General features: G+C 44.8%; 2 protein-coding genes and 1 pseudogene across 2 annotated transcripts; 2 read left to right on the forward strand and 1 right to left on the reverse strand.

Annotated features, from left to right (window-relative positions):
* Positions 1–1,390: 1,390 nt before the first annotated feature.
* On the forward strand, positions 1,391–23,157 carry LOC133229473 (cationic amino acid transporter 3-like; annotated as a pseudogene).
* On the reverse strand, positions 11,874–13,003 carry LOC133231026 (ATP synthase F(0) complex subunit B1, mitochondrial-like). Its single transcript, XM_061389194.1, is given in 2 exon segments — positions 11,874–12,304; positions 12,306–13,003. Coding segments are annotated over 2 exon segments (771 nt in total). The 5' UTR covers positions 12,921–13,003; the 3' UTR covers positions 11,874–12,148.
* LOC133231027 (solute carrier family 2, facilitated glucose transporter member 3-like) lies at positions 15,005–17,099 on the forward strand. Its single transcript, XM_061389195.1, has one exon. It carries the CDS (start codon positions 15,253–15,255, stop codon positions 16,654–16,656), a length of 1,404 nt encoding a protein of 467 aa, XP_061245179.1. The 5' UTR covers positions 15,005–15,252; the 3' UTR covers positions 16,657–17,099.
* Positions 23,158–24,858: the final 1,701 nt, after the last annotated feature.

The following is a 24,858-nucleotide window of genomic DNA, read 5'->3' on the forward strand; positions in this document are numbered from 1 at the left end:
ATGAAAAGGTCCTGGACAAAATGTGAATGTACTTAATACAAATGAACTGGACACATAAAATGATTAAAGTGGTAAATTTCAAGTTATGGGTATTTTCCCACCAAAAAAAAAAAAAACCCTCTCAAGATCTCCCCTGAGGGTAACCACAGAAGAGTCAGGGCTGATAGTAACACTGCAGATGCTCCCTGCCCACCCGGCCCCATCTCCACCCCAACAATCCAGGGGTGAGGACTGTCTTCTGTGCTCAGGACTCCCCGCTTCTGTTCTTGGAGATGTCTCAGCTCCAGCCCTGCATGGCTTCACCTCAGCCTCCCTCACTGACCCAGTGCTCCAGGCTCTGCCTCAAGGATCCAGTAAGTCTCAGGTCACCCCTATCTGTAGGAGACTGGGTGCTGAGTTCACATCCTCCCAAAAAGACTTCTGCAACCCCAGAGTGCAGGGGGTTCAGTCCGGCTCCAGCCTGAGGGCGGAGAGACCTGTTTTCCAGCTGAAAACAGAAGCTGGGGACTGTATATGTGAGAAGAGGTAGGGTCTAGGGGGTTGGATCAAGTCAGGACATTTTGAGACTCTTTAATATTCAAACAATATTAAAGATTTCCCTTATACACGGTTTATGGTGTGAATAGTGATGACAGCCCCTGTATACTGTTGTCCTCTGTATCTGAGAGTTCCTCCTCTGTAGATATGGGAATGATATAAGGGACTTGAGAATCCTCCAATTTTGGTAACTGCAGAGATGACTGTATGGTGATTTATATTAAATTATCATGGGATTTGCTATACCCAAAAACTCTGTGATGCTGGCTCTATTGTATATCATTGGCGGCGTTTTTAAAATGATGATAAAATATGAATGGGCTTCCCTGGTGACTCAGTGGTAAAGAATTCACCTGCAATGCAGGAGATGCAAGAGATGTGGGTTCAATCCTGGGGTTGAGAAGATCCCCTTGAGTAAGAAATGGCAACCTACTCCAGTATTCTTGCCTTGGAAATCTCATGGGCAGAGGAGCCTGGCAAGCTACAGTATGTGGGATTGCAAAGAGTCGGACATACGAGTGACTGAGCACACACACACATGCAAAATACACATAGCACAAAATTTGCCATCTGAAACATTTTTAAGTGTCCAGTTTAACAGTGTGGCACATTTTGATGCAACATATTTTGCTTCCCTCAATTCTCATACACTTCCAGTAATTTCAAAAGACATTAAAAGTTTTATTCATGTTTGTAGAAACCATAGCTCAGAGATGAAGAATTTGTCTGATGTGTTATTTTGCCCCCTGCACCCCTTAACTCCATTGTTCCAAGGAATTATACTCTCAGGGTCAAGAGCCAATGGACATTCTTGATGGCTTTGTGTTTTCTGCAGATCGGAGCCACCTCAATTATGTCTAGGATGCTGCGTCAGTATGTTCGCCAATTTGGCCAGAAACTTATCCACAAGCGGCCACTGGAGCCCAGACAGGAGTCTGAGAGAACCACAGCTTATCTGAACACCCTCGACCTGGTGGCCGTGGGTGTGGGCAGCACCCTGGGAGCTGGTGTGTACATCCTGACTGGTGAATTAGCCAAAGTGAGAGCTGGACCAGCAACTGTCGTCTTCTTCCTGGTGGCCGCCTTGTCTTGTGTGATGTCTAGTCTCTGCTTTACTGAGTTTGGGGCCCGGGTACCATGCTCTGGTACTGCGTATCTCTACAGCTATGTCACCATGGGTCAACTGTGTGCCTTCATCACTGGCTGGAACCTCATACTGTCCTATGTCATTGGTGAGGTGATGGATTGAGGGGAGAGTGTGGGGCTTCAGATCAGGAAAGTAGGAGGTAGGTTTCAGGTCTTCACTCATTCATGAGAGCGTTGTTTTTGACCTTGTGGAGTGAAATGGATAATAGTGGCAAGAAAATCCCACAACTTCATTGTACTTAAGTCTATCCTGTTTTTCTTAAATAATTGGACCAAGAACCCAGAGGAAAGGGAACTGTAGGGAGCGGGTGAGAGGGAGGCATGGCCCACAGGCTCATCCCCTCCCCTTAGTGAAGTCTTTGCTCAGCTGTTGCCTTCATGGTATTTTATTTACACCTGGACTTAAAATTTCGACCCACATCTTCCAGCTCTCCTGATCCCAACTTTCTGTTATATTTTCTTTTATAAAATTGATCTCCTCATAGCATATTAAACAGCTGACCTATTTTGTGAATCATCTGGGTCTGCCCTCTCCAATCCATGAAAAGAAACTCTTTGAGATTAAATATTTTGTTTGAGCCACCCCCCCCAAATATACCATATCAAGAATAGATTTATGCTTGTCAATGAATATTCCTTCTTCTGTTGCTGCAGCCACAGCCAGTGTGGCCAGGGCATGGAGCTACATCTTTGACAACCTGATTGGGAACCACATCTCTCAGGTGTTACAAGAATCTTTCTCTGAATATGCCTTACTTCCTGGCCAGGTATCCAGATTTTTTTGCCCTGGGCCTGGTGCTGCTGGTCACAGGTGAGACAGGGGTCAGTGATAGGAAGCAGGGAGTAAGGTGTGGAAGGGGGAGGGGGGTGGGAAAGGCTTGGGATTGAAGAATGCTAGGGGATTAGGACTGGAAAGGAGGATGTGTGACACAAAAGACTGGAAGGCAAGACATAGACCATTGTTTCCCACACTTGGCATTATTGACAGTCTGGGCTGGATCATTCAAAGGTGTGGAAGTGTGCACTTCAGGTTTAAACAAAAAAAAAAGATTCTTGTTGGATGTTGAGTAGCATCTCTGAGAAAATCAGAATGTCTCCAGACATTTCCAAAAGTCAACAGTGGACAAATCACCCCAACTGAGGATCAATTACTTAGACCTATAAGTTTCTTCTCTGTATTAAGACCAAATATAGGTTATCATTTTATAAAAAATATCTTTTAAATTTTTTATTTATGTAATTGGCCGTGATGGAAATTAGATATGGTGCACAGACTCTCTACTTGTGCCACTCGGGCTCCAGAGTGCAAGGGCACAGGCTTGCTTGCTCTGCAGCATGTGGGATCTTAGCTCCCTGACTAGGGATCAAACGCACATCCCCTGCATTGCAAGGCAGATTCTTAAACACTGGGCCATCAGGGAAGTCCCCAAAGATGTGTTTTAATTGAGAGGAAATTAATATAGCATAAAATTAAACATTTTATTATTTTTCCCAGCTGTATTGAAATATAAATACAACACTGTATAAATTTAAGGTTTACATGAGATGATTTGGTAGATGTATATATTGTGAGGTGATTGTCACCATAAGAATTTAACCATCTTAAAGTGTACAATTCAGTGGGACTTAGCTGTTGGGCAACCATCACCTCTATATAGTCCAAAACATGTTCATCACGCTAAAAGAAAACCCTGTACCACTGAACAGTCACTTCCATCTGTCCACTACCACCAACCGCCAGCCCCGGGCAACCACTAGTCTGCTTTCTGTTTCTATGGATTTGGCTACCTTGGATGTCTCATACGCCATCTTGCCCACAGGAGTACAGGTTCTGGGAGTTCGTGAGTTGACCCTGGTTAACAAAGTGTTCACAGGCATCAACATTTTGGTTCTCAGCTTCATCATCCTCTCTGGCTTCATTAAGGGAGACCTGCACAACTGGAAGCTCACAGAACAGGACTACATGTTGAACACATCTGGATCCACTGACACCTCTAGGTTAGAAGGGTTCTCTTGGTCATTGTAATGCATGTGAGGGTGCAGAACTGGGAATATGGTGGGGACTAAAGAGATCTTGGCTGATGGATCCAGATAACAGGGTCCTGGAGCCAGGACTTGTGATATGAAGGGAGAAGCCCAATAGAGGTGGCTGAACTCACTTTACCCAACTTCTTCCTTATCCCTTCTCTCACCATAGCTTTGCCCCTCTGGGTTCTGGAGGGTTTGTGCCCTTTGACTTTGAAGGAATTCTCCATGGAGCAGCTACATGTTTCTACGCATTTCTTGGCTTTGATTTAATTGCCACTAGAGGTAACATGGTTATTGTGTGTTCCATCAGGGGTTTGGGGCCAATTTGGCTGCCCTTGGCATTAGGAGTTGGGAGAAGGTGATCCTGGTTTTGAACATTGAGAAGGGAATGTAATTTTGTGATTTCACTCCAGTGTTTACCTGACCCAGTACTTCCCCCATCCTGTAGGGGGAGAAGCCCTAAATCCTCAGCGGTCCATCCCCATCAGCATCATGATCACGCTCTTCATCTGCTTTTTGGCATATTTTGGTGTCTCAGTGGCACTCACCCTCATGGTCCCCTACTACCAGATTCATCATGACAGCCCCGTCCCACAGGCTTTTCTCCACGTTGGCTGGGACCCTGCCAGATATGTCGTGGCTGTTGGCACCCTCTGTGCTCTTACATCCAGGTCAGTATCATGGCTTTCTCCCCATCTACTGTCAGATGCTCAGGTATCCCAGCCCTCAGCATTGAGAGACAAGAGGGAAGGACACCTTGCCCCATGTAAACTAGGGAACAGATGCCCTTGTCTCTCCTGCTTCTCCACATCCCCAACATGCTCCCATTTCCTCTTCCAGCTGCCTTGGTACCATGTTCACCACCCCTCCTGTGATCTGTGCAATGGCAGAAGACAGGCTCCTTTTCTGGGGCCTTGCCCAGATCCATGCCTGCACCCGTACTCCCATCATGGCCATCATGTCTGCTGGAAACCTTGCAGGTGGATAAACAAAACCCACTACTTCATTGTTTGACTTCCCTCCCTTGCATGTTTCCAGTGGTTTCTCACGCTCTCTCCCCACCCGTTCATGCCCTCTTTCTAGGGGTCATGGCATTACTCTTTGAGTTCAGGGATCTTGTGGACTTCGTGTCAATTGGGACTCTGTCTGTTTACTCCCTGGTGGCTTTTTCTGTGCTTGTCCTCAGGTGAGACTCCACTACACCTTGACTGGGGACCTTGGACTTGCGGGGATTAATGGGGTTGTAATCATCTTCTGCCTTCATGCTACCTTCTAAATGTGTTTCTCTGCTTAATGCAGAACAGATGTAGAATAAGCTGTGTGATGTTGGATGAGCAGGGGCTGCTGTTAATACTGCCATAATGCCTCTAATTCAGGTACCAGTGAGATTAGAATTTAAGCAAGAAGGAGAAAACTGAGGTGAAGCCCGAAGTTGAAGGAAGTTCTTTCGACTCTGTACCTGAAGCAGGAAACTCAAATATTCTAAAGAGCCTGGGGTTTTCTACCAGCACCAACCCCACCCAGAAATCTGGCCAGATTGTCTATGGATGTGCCTCCCTGCTTGGTGAGCACTGGGGTTTCTCTTTGGTCATACTCCAAAACTGACAAGATGGGTGGGATTCTGTGTCTTTGGCAGTTAAGGAGGGGTCATGGAGATATGATGGCCCTTTCTGATGTAAGCAGTTTCATGGGTGGACTCAAGATCCTGACATCTTTGTCTTCTGGGTCCAGCCTGTTCTCCTCCTCCTTGACCCTTGCAGTTCTCCTGCTGATAATCCTGAGCCTGGTCCTGGCCCAGTGGCCCAGACGTGTGTTCTCTGGAGACCCCATGCTCAAAACAGTGGCTGTGCTGCTGCTGCTGCTCATCACTGGGGTCACGGTCATCATCTGGAGGCAGCCCCAGGACCCCACTGCTCTTTACTTCAAGGTAAGTGACCTTACATGTCCAAACTGTCCACCTTGAGTGAATGAAGTCTGCATGCTTTGAGGTCTAAACATCTTTGCTGGACAAAGGAAGAAGGAAATTTGCTAAAACAAATGGACCCTTCCCTGGCCCACACTCAGCACTTTACATATACAATCTCAGTAGGCACTGAACATACAGCCTGAATTGGACTGAATGTAGGGTAGGGTAGGGTCTCCCTTTCAGATGTCTGGGCTATGTTGAGAGATTAACTGACTCTACCCACAGGCCCCTGCTCTGCCTGTCCTCCCACTGGTGAGCATCTTTGTGAATGTTTACCTGATGATGCAGATGACCTCTGGGACCTGGGCCCAGTTTGGTATCTGGAATGTGATTGGTAAGTGGTTTTCTGGGATAAAGACTCCACTTGAGTGACTGAACCCAAGCTGAACTCCCCCAAACTGTCTTAATAGGAGACTTCTTGGGCCTCTGTAAATGAGGAGAGCACCTACTTTTCCTTCTCACTGTCTCATTTTCCTATTAGGATTTCTCATATACTTTGGATATGGGATCTGACACAGCCTGGCAGAGAACAACCATCAATAGCCACCAGCCTCCACCTCCAAGACTTGACAAAAACATATCAGGTCCTGAAGCATCTTAACCACAGGAAAGAGATGCTATGTGGAACCACTCCATACAATGGAGGATCTGCTGGTTCAAGAGACACTTTGAGCCTCGATGGAGTATGAAGGTGGAAGGCATTTACAGCTGCGTATTTTTGCCAGTGGACAAAATGACTTTGATGTTTTACAATTTGTAAGCAAATTTTTTAAAGCATAATATTCATATAGATTCCTGGGCTAGGAAGATCCACTGGAGAAGGGATAGGCTACCCATTCCAGTATTCTTGGGATTCCACAGTATTCTTGTGGCTCAGCTGGTAAAGATTCTGCCTGCAATGTGGGAGACCCGGGTTCAACCCCTGGGTTGGGAAGATTCCCTGGAGAAGAGAAAGGCTATCCACTCCAGCATTCTAGCCTGGAGAATTCTATGGACAGTCCATGGGTTTGCAAAGAGTCGGACATGACTGAGTCATTCCCTTTATTCATATAGAATAGTTCATGCATCAGAAGTGAGCAACAAGATGATTTTTCACAAAGAAAGTACAACAACATAACCAGCAACTAGAGGAAGAAATAAAATATTAACATGCACATAAGAAGCACCTTCTTGTACCTAATTCCAGCAAAAACACAGAGATTGAAATTTCAAAAGGAAACACACATAACTACATATTTTGTCTAGAGTTACACTTTACATTAAGTTCATTTCAGCTGCTCAGTCGTGTCCGACTCTTTGAGACCCCATGAATCGCAGCACACCAGGCCTTCCTGTCCATCACCAACTCCTGGAGTTCACCCAGACTCACGTCCATCGAGTCAGTGATGCCATCCAGCCATCTCATCTTCTGTCGTCCCCTTCTCCTCCTGCCCCCAACCCCTCCCAGCATCAGACTCTTTTCCAATGAGTCAGCTCTTCGCATGAGGTGGCCAAAGTACTGGAGTTTCAGCTTTAGCATCATTCCTTCCAAAGAAATCCCGGGGCTGATCTCCTTCAGAATGGACTGGTTGGATCCCCTTGCAGTTCAAGGGACTCTCGAGAGTCTTCTCCAACACCATAGTTCAAAAGCATCAATTCTTCGGCGCTCAGCCTTCTTCACAGTCCAACTCTCACATCCATACATGACCACAGGAAAAACCATAGCCTTGACCAGACGAACCTATGTTGGCAAAGTAATGTCTCTGCTTTTCAATATGCTATCTAGATTGGTCATAACTTTCCTTCCAAGGAGTAAGCGTCTTTTAATTTCATGGCTGCAGTCACCATCTGCAGTGATTTTGGAGCCCAAAAAAATAAAGTCTGACACTGTTTACACTGTTTCCCCAACTATTTCCCATGAAGTGATGGGACCGGATGCCATGATCTTCGTTTTCTGAATGTTGAGCTTTAAGCCAATTTTTCACTCTCCACTTTCACTTTCATCAAGAGGCTTTTTAGTTCCTCTTCACTTTCTGCCATAAGGGTGGTGTCACCTGCATATCTGAGGTTATTGATATTTCTCCCAGAAATCTTGATTCCAGCTTGTGCTTCTTCCAGTCCAGCGTTTCTCATGATGTACTCTGCATATAAGTTAAATACAGCCTTGACGTACTCCTTTTCCTATTTGGAACCAGTCTGTTGTTCCATGTCCAGTTCTAACTGTTGCTTCCTGACCTGCATACAAATTTCTCAAGAGGCAGATCAGGTGGTCTGGTATTCCCATCTCTTTCAGAATTTTCCACAGTTTATTGTGATCCGCACAAATGCTTTGGCATAGTCAATAAAGCAGAAATAGATGTTTTTCTGGAACTCTTTTGCTTTTTCCATGATCCAGCGGAAGTTGGCCATTTGATCTCTGGTTCCTCTGCCTTTTCTAAAACAGGCTTGAACATCAGGAAGTTCATGGTTCATCAGGAAGCCTGGCTTGAAGAATTTTGAGCATTACTTTACTAGCGTGTGAGATGAGTGCAATTGTGCGGTAGTTTGAGCATTCTTTGGCATTGCCTTTCTTGGGATTGGAATGAAAACTGACCTTTTCCAGTCCTGCTGAGTTTTCCAAATTTGCTAGCATACAAATAGGTTGGAAGTAACAGTAAGGGACTTCCCTGGTGGCTCAGACAGTAAAGCATCTGCCTACAATGCGGGAGACCCAGTTTCAATCCCTGGGTGGGGAAGATCCCCTGGAGAAGGAAATGGCAATCCACTCCAGTATTCTTGCCCGGTAAATCCCATGGACGGAGGAGCCTGGTAGGCTACAGTCCATGGGGTCGCAAAGAGTCGGACATGATTGAAAGACTTCACTTTCAACAGTAAGGGAACAGATATAATGTGCAAATGTAATAGTAGAAAGCCAAGGCAGCTATATTAATATCAAACAAAGTAGACTTTAAGAAAAAGAGAATACTCACTGATAAATTGGATCATTTCATAATGATAAAGCAAAACAGTCATTTTTATCCCCCCCCAACTTTATTGAGTTATAATGTAGTGGTGGTGGTTTGGTCCCTAAGTCATGTCCAACTCTTTGTGACTCCATGGACTGTAGCCCTCCAGGCTCCTCTGTCCATGGAATTTTCCAGGCAAGAATACTGGAGTGGGTTGCCATTTCCTTCTCCAAGGAATCTTCCCCGACCCAGGGATCGAACTCATGTCTCCTGCATTGTAGGTGGATTCTTAACTGACTGAGCCACCAGGGAAGCCAGTCACATAATCTTAGAGTTACACAACAGAGTTGATGGGGGAAAGTTCTTTATTGAAAAAATACTTTGCCAGAGGAGAGGGAAGTGGGTGGGAAGTAATGGTTGGTTGATAAATGGCTAGAGTTGCATAGAACTAAAAGGAAGTGAAATTGGAGAGAAAAGATTAAAATGTGTTGCTGCAGAATTAATGTTTAAATTGGGCTTACGGACATTGAAGACATTGGTAATAATGAAGTAGAGGACTGTTGGTGGGAATGAACAGCTGATGTAGAGTGAACGAGGGATGGAGGTCAAGATATTGAGTACAAGTTATTAGATTAAAAACAGATAAGGATGAACAGAATTAGGACATACAGTATCTTACAAGTTCTGAGATAACAGGCTTAGAAAGCAGTTCATGGAGACTGATTCTTTTGAGTAAAGCTTTGATGGAAGACGCTGACATCACCTGATTGCTGTTCTTCCCTTACTGCTGAGGGACAACCAGATATCGAGTGCTACCCAATGTGCTGTAACAGGCAACACAGAATACTGTCCATGAAAGAGTCTTGATGAGAAGTTGAATCAGAATGTATTCAAGCTTCTAGTTCAACTGCTAGTTCGTAGAAGACCTTAAGAGTTTCATCCAAAAACATTATTAGCCAAAACCAGAATGTGGACAATTCTCTAGCAAGGAAAAATGATGCACTTTCTGTAACAATTAAATGATATGACCCAAAGTGGAGAGTTAATGTAGACATACCTTGGAGATTTGGTTCCAAACCACTGCAATAAGGAGAATTGGCAATAAAGAGAGCCACACAATTCTTTGTTTTTCCAGTGCATATAAGCTATTTTATACTACACTGTAGTCTGTTCAGTGTGCTATAGCACTGTCTAATTAAACAATGTGTAGACCTTATTTTTAAAGATGTTATCGCTAAGAAATCCTTACCATCATCTGATGACTCAAGGTTGCCACAAAGCTTCAATTGTAAAAAAGTAAAAAATACAGTATTTGCAAAACACAACAAAGAAACTTAAATCTGTAAATACATATGTATCTTTACATTCAATTTATATGTAATTAATACATATAAGTATTAATATTCATAAAATGTGTATCTATGTAAAGTATTTGTATTAAAACAGTACATAATGTATAGAACTTTATAATTGGGTAAATTAATTAAAATGCAGTAAACGTGTACACTGATGGAGAAATGTTTTATAGATGTGTGTGGGTGTGGGTGTGGGTACATTCACTAAGTTGTGTCTGACTCTTTGAAACATGGACTGTAGCCCGCCAGGTTCCTCTGTCCATGGGATTCTCCAGGCAAGAACACTGGAGTGGGTTGCCGTTCCCTTCTCCAGGGGATATTCCCAACCCAGCGATCAAACACACATCTCCTGGACTGGCGAGCGGATTCTTTACCATAGACCCACATGGGAAGCCATTTTATAGATTATACATTTGATCCATCATCTCAGTTTCCTGTACAATCATTTGTATGTGTGGGTTGGGCAGCAGACTTTAAGCAGATGGGGATATATGTCATGAGTAACTTGATAGCTAGGGAAAGGATAATAATATTAAAACAATAATCATCTATAAAGCCATGTGGAAAATTTGCTTAGTCCCAAGGGGAACCAACTAATCAGGTCACTGAAAGGGTCAGTCTGTGTTACATTTTGCAACCATTTTGCCCCTTGGAAAATTTTTTCTATGTATGTCTCAATGTCTTCTGAGGTAGTAATGTAAGTCAAAGAAGTCATGTGAGTAATAGTATAATGTCTTCTTGTTTCGCCAGTAGAAAATCTAGGGCAATTCTATTCTCTAAAACCTACTTTGGCTGAGGGTTTTAGGTATATCTGTTGTGCTACAATTCTTTCTGTGGTTTCTTCAGTTATTTGAGCAATGGTGGCTTATAGATTTCTAAGTATATTTCTGTTTACACATACCCTTGGGCTAGGAACCAAGATTCCCAAAGACTTTGCCACCACCTATCTCGGTATCCTGCTAACATGGATCTCTTGACTCTGTAATGGGGAGGTAACATAATGACCCAATACCATAAACCTACTTGCCAGTTATTGAGACATACCTTGGTTAGATGGATTAGTTCCAGAACCACATATGAAGCCAAAACCCAGGAGAGCAGAAGGCAGATTTGGACATATGGGGACCCTCATACACTCTTGTTGGGAATGTAAATTTGCGCAAACACTATAAAACACAATATGGAGGTTTCTCAAAAAGCTAAAAATAGAACTACCATCTGACCCAGCAAGTCCACTCCTGGGTATATATCCAATAAAAACAAAAACACTAATTTGAAAAGATGCATGCCCTTCTATGTTCATAGCAGCATTATTCACAATTGCCAACAAATGGAAGCAACCTAAGTATCCATCAACAGATGAATGGATAGGCCTTCCCAGGTGGTCCATTCACCTTCCAATGCAGGGTACACAGATATATGATGCCTAGCCAGGGAAGATCCTACATGCCATGGGGAAACTAAGCCTGTGAACCACAGCTACTGAACCCACATCCTGCAAATACTGAGGCCCTTGCAGCTAGAAACCATGCTCTGCAACAAGAAAAACCCCTGCAATGAGAAGCTTGTTCACTGCAGCTAGAGAGTAGTCCCCACATGTTAAAACTAGAAAAAGCCCACGTGCAACAAGAAGACCCAGCGCAGCCAAAAGTAATATAAGTAAATAATTTTTAAAAAAGAAATCAGATGAATGGATAAAGAAGATGTCATATAAATATTTATATATGTGTGTGTGTGTATATACATACAATGATATACTACGCAGCTGGAAAAAGAACTAAAACTCTCCACAATAGCTTAATCTACTTCACTCCGTCTTGTGTGGTTGGCTTTATTTTTTTTGTTTGTTTGTTTCAACTGTCACTTTATTGTTAAGATGGCTGAATTAATTACAAATTTAAACTAAAATTTTGACTATTTTTAGCCAGGTACCAAATTTTATTCAAAGAAACTGTTTATTTAAAAGTGGTCACAGGACAACCCAAAATGTACAGCAAGATGAATTAGAGAAAGATCTTACTGGCCAATAGATTGTTTCAATTCTCTCATTGTATCAGACTCAAAACTTTTCATTTATAGGAAAGGTAAACTGTAACTTCAGTAGATAGCAATACAGAAAGATTTTATCACATTGACTGGTTTCCATTTAGTCAGTCAACTGTTTCTAGCTGTCTTAATAGGGATAGATGTGTTTACATAACTGGCTGAGCTTGAGCCTTCTTTGCGAGCAGCTTTAGATCTGCAATGCACTTGGCGATTGTTTCCTTCTCCTGCTGTGCAGAGATGCTCTGCACCACATGCTTCTCCACCCAGTTTATCATGTGCTCTTGTTCCTTCTGACGCATCATAATTCTGCACAGAGATGTGATAGTCCAGGCGATTCTTTACCTCCCTGTATACTCTATGCAGCTGTTCCCGGTAAGTAACCTCCAAGGCCATAGCAATGTTATTCCTTTGAACATCAAAAAGGTAATGGCGCTTTTGAACCCGTGCCTGCTGTGACTTCTCCATATCAATAGCATCCTGGATTTGTTTGATGGACGCCTGTTTCACCTCTTCCAGTTGGGCAATTTTTTGCTCATTGAGTTTATCAGCAAATTCCCCAACAGACGCACCATGTTTTTTAACTATATAGACAAGGAACCCTATTGTTGATATGACAGAGAAGGTCTCTGGAGTTATCGCGTATATTTCTTTGGAGAGTAAACGTAAGATAAGCCCAGTTCCAAGCACATAGGGTCCTGTTACACCAGTTTTAGGATAAAGGAACTGAAAGAATTCCTCAGGGATCAGCCCAAAACGAACTTTTCCTCCATGTTCAGGAAGAGGTGGTGCAGGGGCAAGACTTGGCTGCCCTGTGTGAAAGATCCTTGTTGCCTGCAATACCCCTGGACGGAGGAGGGCTGCGTTCTTCAGAGATGGGGCTGCTGCGGCGGCGGCAGAAAGTACCACCCGGGACAGCATTGTCAGGTAGCGTTCACCCAGCAATCTTCCCGCCCCAGTGACCCTGACAGAAGAATCTGTCAGGGACAGACGCAAGATGGACTCTCACAAGTCTCGCGAGAAGAGCGTGGGGTTGGCTTTAAAAAACAAAATGACAATAATGTAAATCAACTATACCTCAATTTTTAAAGAAGTTAATGTAATAGTCAACCACTTATATTTAAGACCCATGTTGCTGGTTTGTGCTCAGTGTTTTAGCATGTGGGTCATCTCATGGAGGTCAGAATCTAGTCAACCCTTTACCAGTACCAGCATCACCCCCTCACCACTCCACTTCCTGCTCCTGGCTTTTCCTTCTTGAGGAGCAGAGCTCCTGACCTCTCACATCAAGTATCACTTCTCTGTCTCTGTGCTCGGCTCTCGCAGCAACATAACTCCTTCAGGAAGACCAAGTCACATCCCCTTTATCCTCTCCCATTAACTGTTCAAGACTCAACAAAGCGCAGTGCTTGTCAATGTTAGTGTTGCTTGAATTCACATCAGACATGTTAAGCTGGGGCATAGCTGAGCTTGAAGGTCCCCACACTGGGGTGTCTCAGGTCAGGTGCAGACTGTGGGGAGTCGAGTCATGTAAGAGGACTGGGAGGTAGCAGGGTTGAGTGGGATCTCAAGTCTTACAGCTCGTATTTTTCAAGGTCCTTGATCTCAAGTGTCCACAGAAATGATCAATGAAAAGTACATAACTGAAATAGGAAAGAATTTTCTTTGAGCCAAATTGAGGGCTGCAGCAAGGGAGACAGTGTCCCTATAGTTCTGAGGAACTGCTCTGCTGAAGCATGTCATCCAGCACATTCTTCTACCTCATCCAAGCAAAGGACATATATATCAACATGACAGGGTGTATTCCTTCAAGGTTTCAAAAGAGAAAGACTTCATACACAGCAAGATGGCAGCTCCCTGGTGACTGGGAAGGGAGCCTTATCTCCCAGAGAGTGCTGACACTCATGCCATGAGGAGGGAGTTACTCATCCTTATCTTCAAAACAGATGCTCTTTACCTCACTAGTTAAAGAAGACATTCTGTGAGGGTTCTGTTTACACAAAATTTAGGCTGAATCATGTATTATAAGTCAAAACAATGTCCCCATACCTCAATATGTGAACATCTTCTCCATCACAAGCAGATAAAAATCTTAGAACTGTTTGATTCAGTGATTCTACTTTTGATGATGTAAGCAGAAGGATTGAATGCACACTCTGGAAGAGATAAGTGCAAATTCCTGTTCACAGCATGTTTCACAATAACTAAAGCATGAGAGCAACACAAGTTTTCCATTGATCAAGAATGTATAAGCCAATACGGTAGGTACCCTCAATAGACTATTGTTTACCATTAAAAAGAAAGGGAATTCTAACACAAGATACAATAGGGATGACCTTGTGGACATTTAACTAGGTAAAATAAACCTGACAAGAAAGGAGAGATATGGAATGACTCCACTTACAATGAAGTACCTGGAGTGGTCAGATTCATAGAGACAGAATGTAGAAGGGTAATTGCCAGGAACTGTGAATGGGAAATGGGAATTACTATTGAATGGAACAGAACTGATGTTTTTGCAAGATGAAAAACGTCTGAAGTTTGCACAAAATTTGGAGGTACTTAACACAACTGACCTACAGACTTAAAAATGGCTAAAGTGGTCAATTTTGTGTTATGGGTATTTTACCACATGTAAAAAAAACCTCTCAGAACCACCCCGCTGACCGCAGAAGAGTCAGGGCTGATAGTAACACTGCTCCCCGCCCACCCAGCCCCATCTCCACCCCAACAGCCCAGGGGTGAGGACTGTTTTCTGTGCTCAGGACTCCCTGCTTCAGTTCTTGGAGATGTCTCAGCTCCAGCCCTGCCTGGCTTAACCTCAGCCTCCCTGACTGATCCAGTGCTCCAGGCTCTGCTCCAAGGATCCAGTAAGTCTCGGGTCACCCTCTTCTGTGGGAGACTGGGCGTTGAGTTCACATCCTTCCAAAGAGACCCCTGCAATCCCAGAGCGCAGGAGGGTCAGCCTGGCTCCAGCCTGAGGGTGAAGAGACCCATTTTCCCGATGAAAGCAGAAGAAACTGAGAGCTGTTGTGTTTGTGTGAGAAGAGGTGGGGAGAGGGGAATTGCATCAAGTCTAGAGGTTGTGAGACTCTTCTTAGACTCTTTAATATAGAAATAATAGACTGAGGACCTGGATGAAAACTTGCCACCCAGAAAGGACATTTTGGAGGTTTTGCTGCCTGGAAGAGGGGTCTCTGGAGTCCCACTCCTAGATCTTAATCGAAGATTTGAAAAGAATTAAATTAGGGCCATGGGGACTGCAAAGGTCACCGCACCTCTGATCTTCACCATCTCAGTTGCTACCATAGGCTCTTTCCAGTTTGGCTACAACACTGGAGTCATCAACGCTCCTGAGGAGATCATAAAGGACTTTCTCAATTATGCTTTGGAAAAGTGGTCAGGAACCCCCCCGTCCAGCATGCTCCTCACATTCCTGTGGTCCTTGTCCGTGGCCATCTTCTCCGTGGGTGGTATGATCGGTTCCTTCTCCATCGGACTCTTTGTCAACCGATTTGGCAGGCGCAATTCAATGTTTATTGTCAACCTGTTGGCCATAGCTGGTGGCTGCCTTATGGGATTCTGCAAAATGGCAGAGTCGGTTGAAATGCTGATCGTGGGCCGACTGGTTATTGGCCTCTTCTGCGGACTCTGCACAGGATTCGTGCCAATGTACATTGAAGAGATCTCACCTACTGCCCTGCGGGGCGCCTTTGGTACTCTCAACCAGCTGGGCATCGTTATTGGAATTCTGGTGGCCCAGATCTTTGGTCTAAACGTCATCTTGGGGACTAAAGATCTCTGGCCTCTGCTCCTGGTCTTCACCATCATACCAGCCATCATCCAGTGCGCTGCCCTTCCATTTTGCCCTGAAAGTCCTAGATTCTTGCTCATTAACAGAAAGCAGGAGGAGAAGGCAAAGGAGGTCCTCCAGAGATTATGGGGCACCGAGGATGTGGCTCAGGACATCCAGGAGATGAAGGATGAAAGTGTGCGGATGTCGCGGGAGAAGCAAGTCACAGTGCCAGAGCTCTTCCGTGCCCCCAACTACCGGAAACCCATCATTGTCTCCATCATGCTCCAGCTCTCCCAGCAGCTCTCTGGGATCAATGCAGTGATCTACTACTCGACAGGAATCTTCAAAGATGCAGGTGTCCAGGAGCCAGTCTATGCCACTGTCGGCACAGGTGTGGTCAACACCATCTTCACCGTGGTGTCTTTGTTCTTGGTGGAAAGGGCTGGGAGGAGGACTCTACACCTGATTGGCCTTGGAGGGATGGCTTTTTGTTCCATCATCATTATGATTTCTTTGTTACTAAAGAATGATTATAGCTTGATGAACTGTATCTGTATTGGGGCCATCCTGGTCTTTATAGCCTTCTTTGAAATTGGCCCAGGCCCCATTCCCTGGTTTATTGTGGCTGAACTCTTCAGCCAGGGACCCCGCCCGGCTGCCATGGCAGTGGCTGGTTGTTCCAACTGGACCTCCAACTTTTTGGTTGGACTGACCTTCCCCTTGGCCTCATTCTACTTAGGCGCCCACGTTTTCATCTTCTTCACCATCTTCCTCATTATCTTCTGGGTCTTCACCTTCTTCAAAGTTCCTGAGACCCGTGGCAGAACTTTTGAGGAAATTACACGAGCCTTTGAAGGGTAGGTGCAGACAGGAACCCATGGTGAGAAAGGCCCCATCATGGAGCATCCAGCCCACGAGGGACACCAACGCCTAAGACGTGCCTCCTACCCACCTCCCTCCCGTCACAAAAAGCAGCCTTGACCTCATCAGGTTGTAACCCAGGACTATTTCTGAATGCTGCTACTCCATTCCTTTCTCATCCACACACTCGTTGGGCGCTCAGAAGATCCCAAGGCTGGGGTTAGTCGTTGTCGTCAATGGCTTTTGAAAATTTCATTTCTTGGACATTCTCTTCAGCTCAGGAGAGACCAAGTAAACCTGCCTTCATTTCAGGAGGGATTGGCCACTTGGTATGTGACAACCTGGCCAGCTTCTGCTCCCCTAGGTTCTAAAATTGCCTCGGGGCATTTTGGGGAGTGGGCTAGAAGGTACCATTCCTCCAACCGCAGACTCACCAGGAAGCAGGTACACTCAAGAGTAGGGGGCAGAGAGGGGTTCCATAAGAGCTCCTTCTTCTCTTCCATACAGCTCTACTGAGAAAATAAACTTGAGTTTTATTTATCTTCTGGTTTTATTGCATAAATATTTATTTTTTTAATATAAAGTAATTTTACCAAATAATGAAAGCCTAAGGAAATTGAGGTTAGAGGGAGGTGCTTCAGGACAGGTTATAGGGTGGAAGATTTTATACTGAAGAGGTTAAGGTGCAATAAGAAGGGAAGGATTTAGGGAGAAAGGTCATGCAAAATTGGAGGATGCATGATGGGGTGTGTGAAGTTTGCACGTTGCCTCTTAACAATTTCTATCCTCCCGATAAAAACTCTCAACTTTCTCAGAAAAATCATGTGCCTGTATAAAGAAGCTATTGGTTTCCTTTGGAGCTTTTTTCTTCATTTAAGATTATATGTAGTATTACTTGAAATCTAGGATTATTGCTAGGGTGGGCATTGTAGTTAATAGGGGTTTATGGGTTCTAATTTTGGATGGAGTCCAGAGAAGGGATGGTTATTTCTACAAATCCTCTCTCCCCTCACTGGACCAAGCAGCTTCCTTCTCTGTACTGAACTCACTTTTTTTAAAAAAATATTCCTATCATCCATCTGGTGGGAGAGCCTCCCAAGTGAGCAACCAAAAATCTTGGTTCTTGGTAGAGGTTCATTATTTCTTCAGTTTGTTGTTTAGAGGATTTTAGATGTTGATTTTTACTTTGCTTTAAGCCATAGCTTTGAAAGAACTTAGAGATGTTTATAGCTAACTTGGAATTTGTAACCTCAGCGCCGGAAGACGATTTTTTTTCCTGAACAATTATTATTCGGTTGACGTGTGTTATTACATGAGGGTCATCTCATGCTTGTTTATGTCAGCTTACCATGTGAAGTTACCCTTGTTACCACGTTACATGGTGTTACGTCAGGTGCCCCCTGAGGGACTTGAACTTTCCTGTCGACCACACGTGACAGTCTGTGTGGATGTGCGGCAAGGCCCACACATGAGCGTGAACATTTGTACACCGTCACGAAACAGTTGCTGGTTATCTTGTTAGGTTCCTAAGGCCCCTATTGGGTATAATGTGTTCAGACTCATCCCTGTATATGTAAACAACACTGCCTCTGCTGGGTGGAATCTGCATCAACGGTTTTCTTTGAAACTTCAGAGTTCCGTCTCATCTGGCTGCCTTTCCTTGTTGGAGAGGACAGAGAGAACTCCCTAAATGTTGAGACTGAGAGTGGAGGACTCACTCTCCACTCAGACAGCAGGAGAAGACAGGAAAGAGTGTGAGATCAGGACATGATGCCTCCTGGGTGCGCTGGAAGGGCGTTGTGGGGGAGAGGGGGGCATTCTTAAGGGGACAATAAGCTTCTAGATCTGGGGTGGCCAGAGGGTTTGCTGAGATGGAGGGATTACATTTACCACAGCCCACGGCCACTTCCAGGATCATCCAGTATTTTTAGAGGTGGAGACTGGGCTCTTCATCCCTCCTTCATATGTTGTTTGATCTCCCTTAGCTTCTTTGGTGCTTACATATTTCAAGCCCTTCAGTCAAACCCTCGCCTATGACAGTATTTGGGTTCTAAGTTCTCGCTATTCCCTCTGGTTGCTGAGGCTTTGGGTACAAAACTCGCAGTGCCTTGGGACAGGGCTTTGCCATGGCCGGGGACTGTCCTCCAGCCGCACCTCTGCTCCGACTCCTCAGACCAGCAGGTTGGCAGTGGTGCAGCATGGAATGTTTCCCAGTTCTCAGTGACCAGGTTGTGAATAATTTCCAAATGGATTTTTTCTATTATTGTTGCCACAGTTCTTTGTTTTGAAATAAAATTCTGAATGTACATATATAACATCACAGGCTTAGCTTTGTGTGGGGGGGTGGGGTTGGGGGGAACCTTCCTCTGTAACAATAAATCAGCTTTAAACACCGTGTGGCTGCTCAGTTCTTGTTGTAACCTAAGTAAGTTTCTTATACGAGAGTTTTGTACAAATGAAAATAGCCATACTCGTTTATTATGCGCAGATGAAATGGAAAAGCCTTAGTGCGTTGTTTTGCATACTTAATAAATTATGTTGCTTGCTTTCAAAAAAAGAAAGAAAGAAAAAATAGTAACGATTCCCCTTATCCAGGGTTTGTGATGTAAATACTGATGTCAGTCTCCTGTATACTGTTGACCCTCTGTATCTGCGGACTCCTTCTCTGTGGACACGGGGATGATGTAAGGGACTTGAGGACCCCCAGATTGTTATACCTCAGAGATGACTGTATGGTGATTTATACTAAATTACAATCAGATGTGCTCCAACCCACAACTCTGTGAAGCTGGCTGTATTGTTTACTATGGCAGCAATTTAGGAAATGATAGTAACAGACCACAGAGCATAAAGTTTGCCCTCTTAAAAATGTTTGTGTCCATTTCAGTAATGTTGCACTCTTTGATGCAACATGTTTTGCCCCCCTCAATCCTCTTACACTTCCAATAACTTTGAAATGTATTAAAAGTTTCATTTGTGTTTGTAGAAACCAAAGCTCGGAGATGGAGAGCTTGCCCCGTATGTCCTTTTATCACCTGCCCCTCACAACTCCATTGCGCTATGGACTTGGACTCCAGGGCTGAGGGCAGATGACTTCTTGATGGCTTTGTGCCTTTGTGATGGTGTACCCTCTGCAGAGCGTAACCTCCTCATCTATGTCTGCTGCTGCTACTGCTGCTAAGTCGCTTCAGCCATGTCCAACTCTGTGCGACCCCATAGACCGCAGCCCGCCAGGCTCCCCTGTCCCTGGGATTCTCCAGGCAAGAACACTGGAGTGGGTTGCCATTTCCTTCTCCAATGCATGAAAGTGAAAAGTGAAAGTGAAGTTGCTCAGTCGTGTCTGACTCTTAGCAACCCCATGGACTGCAGCCTACCAGGCTCCTCCATCCATGGGATTTTCCAGGGAAGGGTACCAGAGTGGGGTGCCATTGCCTTCTCTGCATCTATGTCTAGGATGCTGCATTAGAATGTTTGACAGTTTGCTCAGAAGCTGGTCGGCAGGCGGCCACTGGAACCCATAGAGGAGTCTGAGAGTCCCGAAGCTCATCTGAACACCCTTGACCTGGTGGCCTTGGGTGTGAGCAGAACCCCAGGAGCCGGCGTGTACACCCTCACTGGTGCAGTGGCCCTGTCTGTCGCTGGACCAGCGACTGTCATCTCCTTCTTGGTGGCTGGCCTGTCTTGTGTGATGTCTGGGCTCTGCTATGCTGAGTTTGGGGCCCGGGTACCATGCTTTGGTACTGTGTATCTCTACAGCTACGTCACCGTGGGACAACTGTGTGCCTTCATCACTGGCTGGAACCTCATACTGTCCTTAGCCATTGGTGGATCAGGGGAAGTTGTGGGTTTAAGATCAGAAAACAAGGAGGCGGGATTTAGTTCTTCACTCCACTCATTCATGAGAACCTTGTTATCCACCTTGTGGGGTAAAGAGGATAACAGTGGCAGGAAACTCCCACAATGTCATTCTATTCATCTCTATCCTGCTTTCTTTAAATGATGGACCAAGACCCCAGGGGTCAGGGAACTGTAGGGAGTGTGTGAGAAGGAAGCATGTCCCATGGGCTCATCCCTTCACCATTTCGAAGTCTTTGCTCGACTGCTGCCTTCATAGAATTTTCCCTTATATCTTGTTTTAAAATTTCTAGTCTCACTTTCCAGTTATCCTGGTCCCAATTTCCTGTGATACTTTCTTGCATAACATTGATCTCCTAGCATATTAAATAGCTGACCTATTTTGTGAAGGCTTTCCAGGTGGTGCAGTGGTAAAGAATCTGCCTGCCAATGCAGAAGACGAGACATGGGTTCCATCCCTGGGTGGGAAGATTCCCTGGATTAGCAAATGGCAACCCACTCCAGTATTCTTGCCTGGGAAATCCCATGGACAGAGAAGCCTGGAGGGCTACAATCCATGGGGTTGCAATGAATCAGACAAGACTGAGTGCGCACGCACTCACACACACACACAATTTTATGAATCATCTGGGTTTTCCCATCCCAACCCTTGAAAAGAATCTCTTTGCAATTAGGTATTTTGTTTGGGTTCCCTTCCCCAAAAAAAATATAGCCCATGGCCGTATTAGGAATCTACTTATGTTTGTCAATGAATATTCCTTCTGCCACTGCAGGCACCACCAGTGTAGCCCAGGCCTGGAGCTACACCTTTGACAGCCTCATTGGGAACCACATCTCTCAGGCGTTACAGGAAACTTTCTCTCCATATATGCCCTCTTTCCTGGCCACGTACCCAGACTTTTTTACCCTGGGCCTGGTGCTGCTGATCACCAGTGAGTCAGGGGTCAGAGAAGAATGGGAAGAGCAGAGTGTCGAGGGGGAGCTGGGGTGGGAAAGGCTTGGGTGGCAGAATGGTGGGGGGTTAGGGCTGGAATGGTCTCTGATGTGAGAGCAAGAGAGGCAAGACATAGACCATTGTTTCCCATTCTTGGCATCATTGCCAGTTTGGGTTGGATCATTCATAGGTATAGGGGTGTGCGTTTCAACTTTTTTAGAAAATCATTGTTGGATGTTGAGTAACATTTCTGACATTTACCCACTAGATACCAGTGATACCCACCCCCTAAACTGTGAAAATCAGAATATCTGGAGACATTGTCAAATGTTCCTTAGGGGACAAAATCATTCCCAGGCTGAGATTCATTTACTTAGACCTATTAGTGTCTCTTCTGTATTGAGACCAAATTGTGGTTTTAATTGAGGAGAAATTAGCATAGCACAAAATTAAATATTTTATTATTTTTCCCAGGTTTATTGAGATATGAATACAACACTGTACAAATTTAAAGTATACAGGCAATGATTTGGTAGATGTATATATTGTGAGATGATTGTCATGTAAGAAATTAACCATCTGAAAGTGTACAATTCAGTGGTACTTAGTATATTCACAATGTTGGGCAACCACCTCCATTGAGTTCCAAATATATTTTTAAATAAAAACATTTGATTTCAAGGCCAAGCATGTTTCAAATCTGTAAGCAAGATCACCCAACTCAAAATAGCAAAAGAGTACCCCTATCAAGTGAGTTTCCAAACATTTTTATCACCTTAAAAGGAAATCCCATACCCACTGAGCAGACAGTTTCATCTGTCCAGCACCAATCCCTCAGCTCTTGGCAACTGTCTATGGATTTAGTTATCTTGGATGTCTCATATTACATCTTTCCCACAGGCGTACTGGCTCTGGGAACTGGTGAGTCAGCCTGGGTTTACAAAGTGTTCACGGGCATCAACATTTTGGTTCTCAGCTTCATCATCATCTCTGGCTTCATTAAGCGAGACCTGCACAACTGGAAGCTCACAGAACAGGACTATAAGCTGAATACATCTAGATCCAGAGGGACTAACCACCCACGTGTGCTTCTCTGGTGGCTCAGACAGTAAAGAATCTGTCTGCAATGCAGGAGACCCAAGTTCAATAGAGAAGATCTACAGAAGGGAATGGCAATCCACTCCAGTACTCTTGCTTGGAGAATCCCATGAAAAGAGGTTACAGTCCATAGAGTCCCAAAAGTCAGACACGACTAAGTGACTAATACTTCCCACCCACGTGGGTCTCCCTTTCAGACGTCAGGAGTATGTTCAAGGATGAACTGACTTTGCCCACAGATTCCTGCTTTGCCTGTCCTCGCACTGGTGAGCACCTTTGTGAACATTTACTTGATGATGCAGAAGACCTCTTGGATCTGGATCCTGTTTGGCATCTGGATGGTGATTGGTAAGTGGCTTCCTTGGATAATGAGACAGTTTGAGTGACAAAACCCAACCATCTTCCTACAACCTCTCCCCTAAACTGTGTCAGATGCCATGATAGGAGGCCTATTGGGTGTTTGTAAACAAGGAGAGTGCCTACTTTTCCTTCTCATTGTCTCATCTCCCTACTAGGATCTGTCATATACTTTGGATATGGGATCCGACACAGCTTGGAGGAGAACAATGATCAATAGCCACAAGCCTGCACCTTCCAGACTCTTGACAAAAGCATTCCTGCTGCTGAGTCATCTTAACCACAGGACATAGATGCTGTGTGGCATTCCTCCATGCACTGAAGGGTCTGCTGGCTCAAAGATACTCTGAGCCTCTATGGAGTGTGAATGTGGGATGCATTTACAGCCATAAATATTTTGCCAGCGGACAAAACAACTTTGACCTTGTACTTTTTTTTGGCATAACTTTTGGGAACTTAGTTCCCAGATGAGAGAATGAACCCCCGGACCATAGCAAGGAAACTGCTAAGTCCTAACCCCTGGGCCTCTAGGGAATTCCCAATGCTGAACAATTTCTATGTAAACTTTTAAAAATAAAATATGCATAGAGGAAAGTGCATGCTTCGGAAGTGTGCAGCGAGATCAGTTTTCACCAGAAAGTACCATATTGTAATCAACAACCAGAGGAAGAAAGAAAATTATTAGCTTGCTCATTGCAAACAGTTACTCAGCCACAAAAAAAGAACCAAACTCTGCACACAGCTTCAGCCACTCCTTTACATGTTGTGTGGTTGAATTTTTTTTTTAATTTAGACTATTTTAAACGGATTATACTTCCATTTTTTTGTCAGTTAGTGTAAAAGTCAAGTGGAACATCCCAGGTAGCTCAGTGGTAAAGAGTTCACCTGCCAATGCAGGAGACGTTGATTCAATCCCTGGGCCAGGAAGATCCCCTAGAGAAGGAAATGGCAACCCATTTCGGTATTCCTGCCTGGAAAATTCCATGAACAGAGGAGCCTGGTGGGCTACAGTCCATTGGGTCACCAAGAGTCGGACACGACATAGCTACTAAACACCAACAACAAAGAGCCAACTACTACATTTAAGCCCCATTTTGAAGGTCTGTGCCCAGTGTTTTAGCACGTTTGATGCAGGCCAGAATCTAGTAAACCCTTCAGCAGTACCCCCATCCGCCCTTCACCCCTCCACTTCCTGCTCCAGGTTTTCCTTCGTGAGAAGCAGAGCTCCTGACCTCTGACATCACGTATCACTTCCCTGCCTGCGAGCTCAGCTCTCCCGGCAAACAAGCAGCTCTCCAAGAGCTCCTTGGAGAAAGGACCACATCACATCCTTTTTATCCTCTTCCATTCGTTTGCGCAAGACTGGACACAGGCACCTTACTTATCCAATGCTTGTGTAGCTTGATTTAACATCAGAGATTTTAAGCCCCTCTTCTCCTGCTTGGGGTCCTGCTGGGTTGGGGGCCCCAACACTGGAGAGTGTGTGTGTGCTCAGTTGCTTCAGTCGTGCTCAGCTCTCAGTGACCCCATGAACTGTAGCCCGCCAGGCTCCTCTGCCCATGAGATTCTCCAGGCAAGAACACTGGAGTGGGCTGCCATGTCCTCTGTAGTTTCAGCTTCAGTTCAGTCGCTCAGTCATGTCCGACTCTCTGAGACCCCATGAACCGCAGCACGCCAGGCCTCCCTGTCCATCACCAACTCCCAGAGTTTACCTAAACTCATGTCCATTGAGTCTGTGATGCCATCCAACTATCTCATCCTCTGTCATCCCCTTCTCCTCCCACCTTCAATCTTTCCCAGCATCAGGGTCTTTTCAAATGAGTCAGCTCTTCGCATCAGGTGGCCAAAGGATTGGAGTTTCAGCTTCAACATCAGTCCTTCCAATGAACACCCAGGACTGATCTCCTTTAGGATGGACTGTTTGGATCTCCTTGCAGTCCAAGGGACTCTCAAGAGTC

This window comes from Bos javanicus, chromosome 18, assembly GCF_032452875.1.
Source record: "Bos javanicus breed banteng chromosome 18, ARS-OSU_banteng_1.0, whole genome shotgun sequence".
Classification (NCBI taxonomy): domain Eukaryota; kingdom Metazoa; phylum Chordata; class Mammalia; order Artiodactyla; family Bovidae; genus Bos; species Bos javanicus.

What these genes read in the sequence shown, in the direction of transcription:
- LOC133231027 (XM_061389195.1), top strand. Translation starts at nt 15,253, where the DNA reads ATGGGGACTGCAAAGGTCACCGCACCTCTGATCTTCACCATCTCAGTT.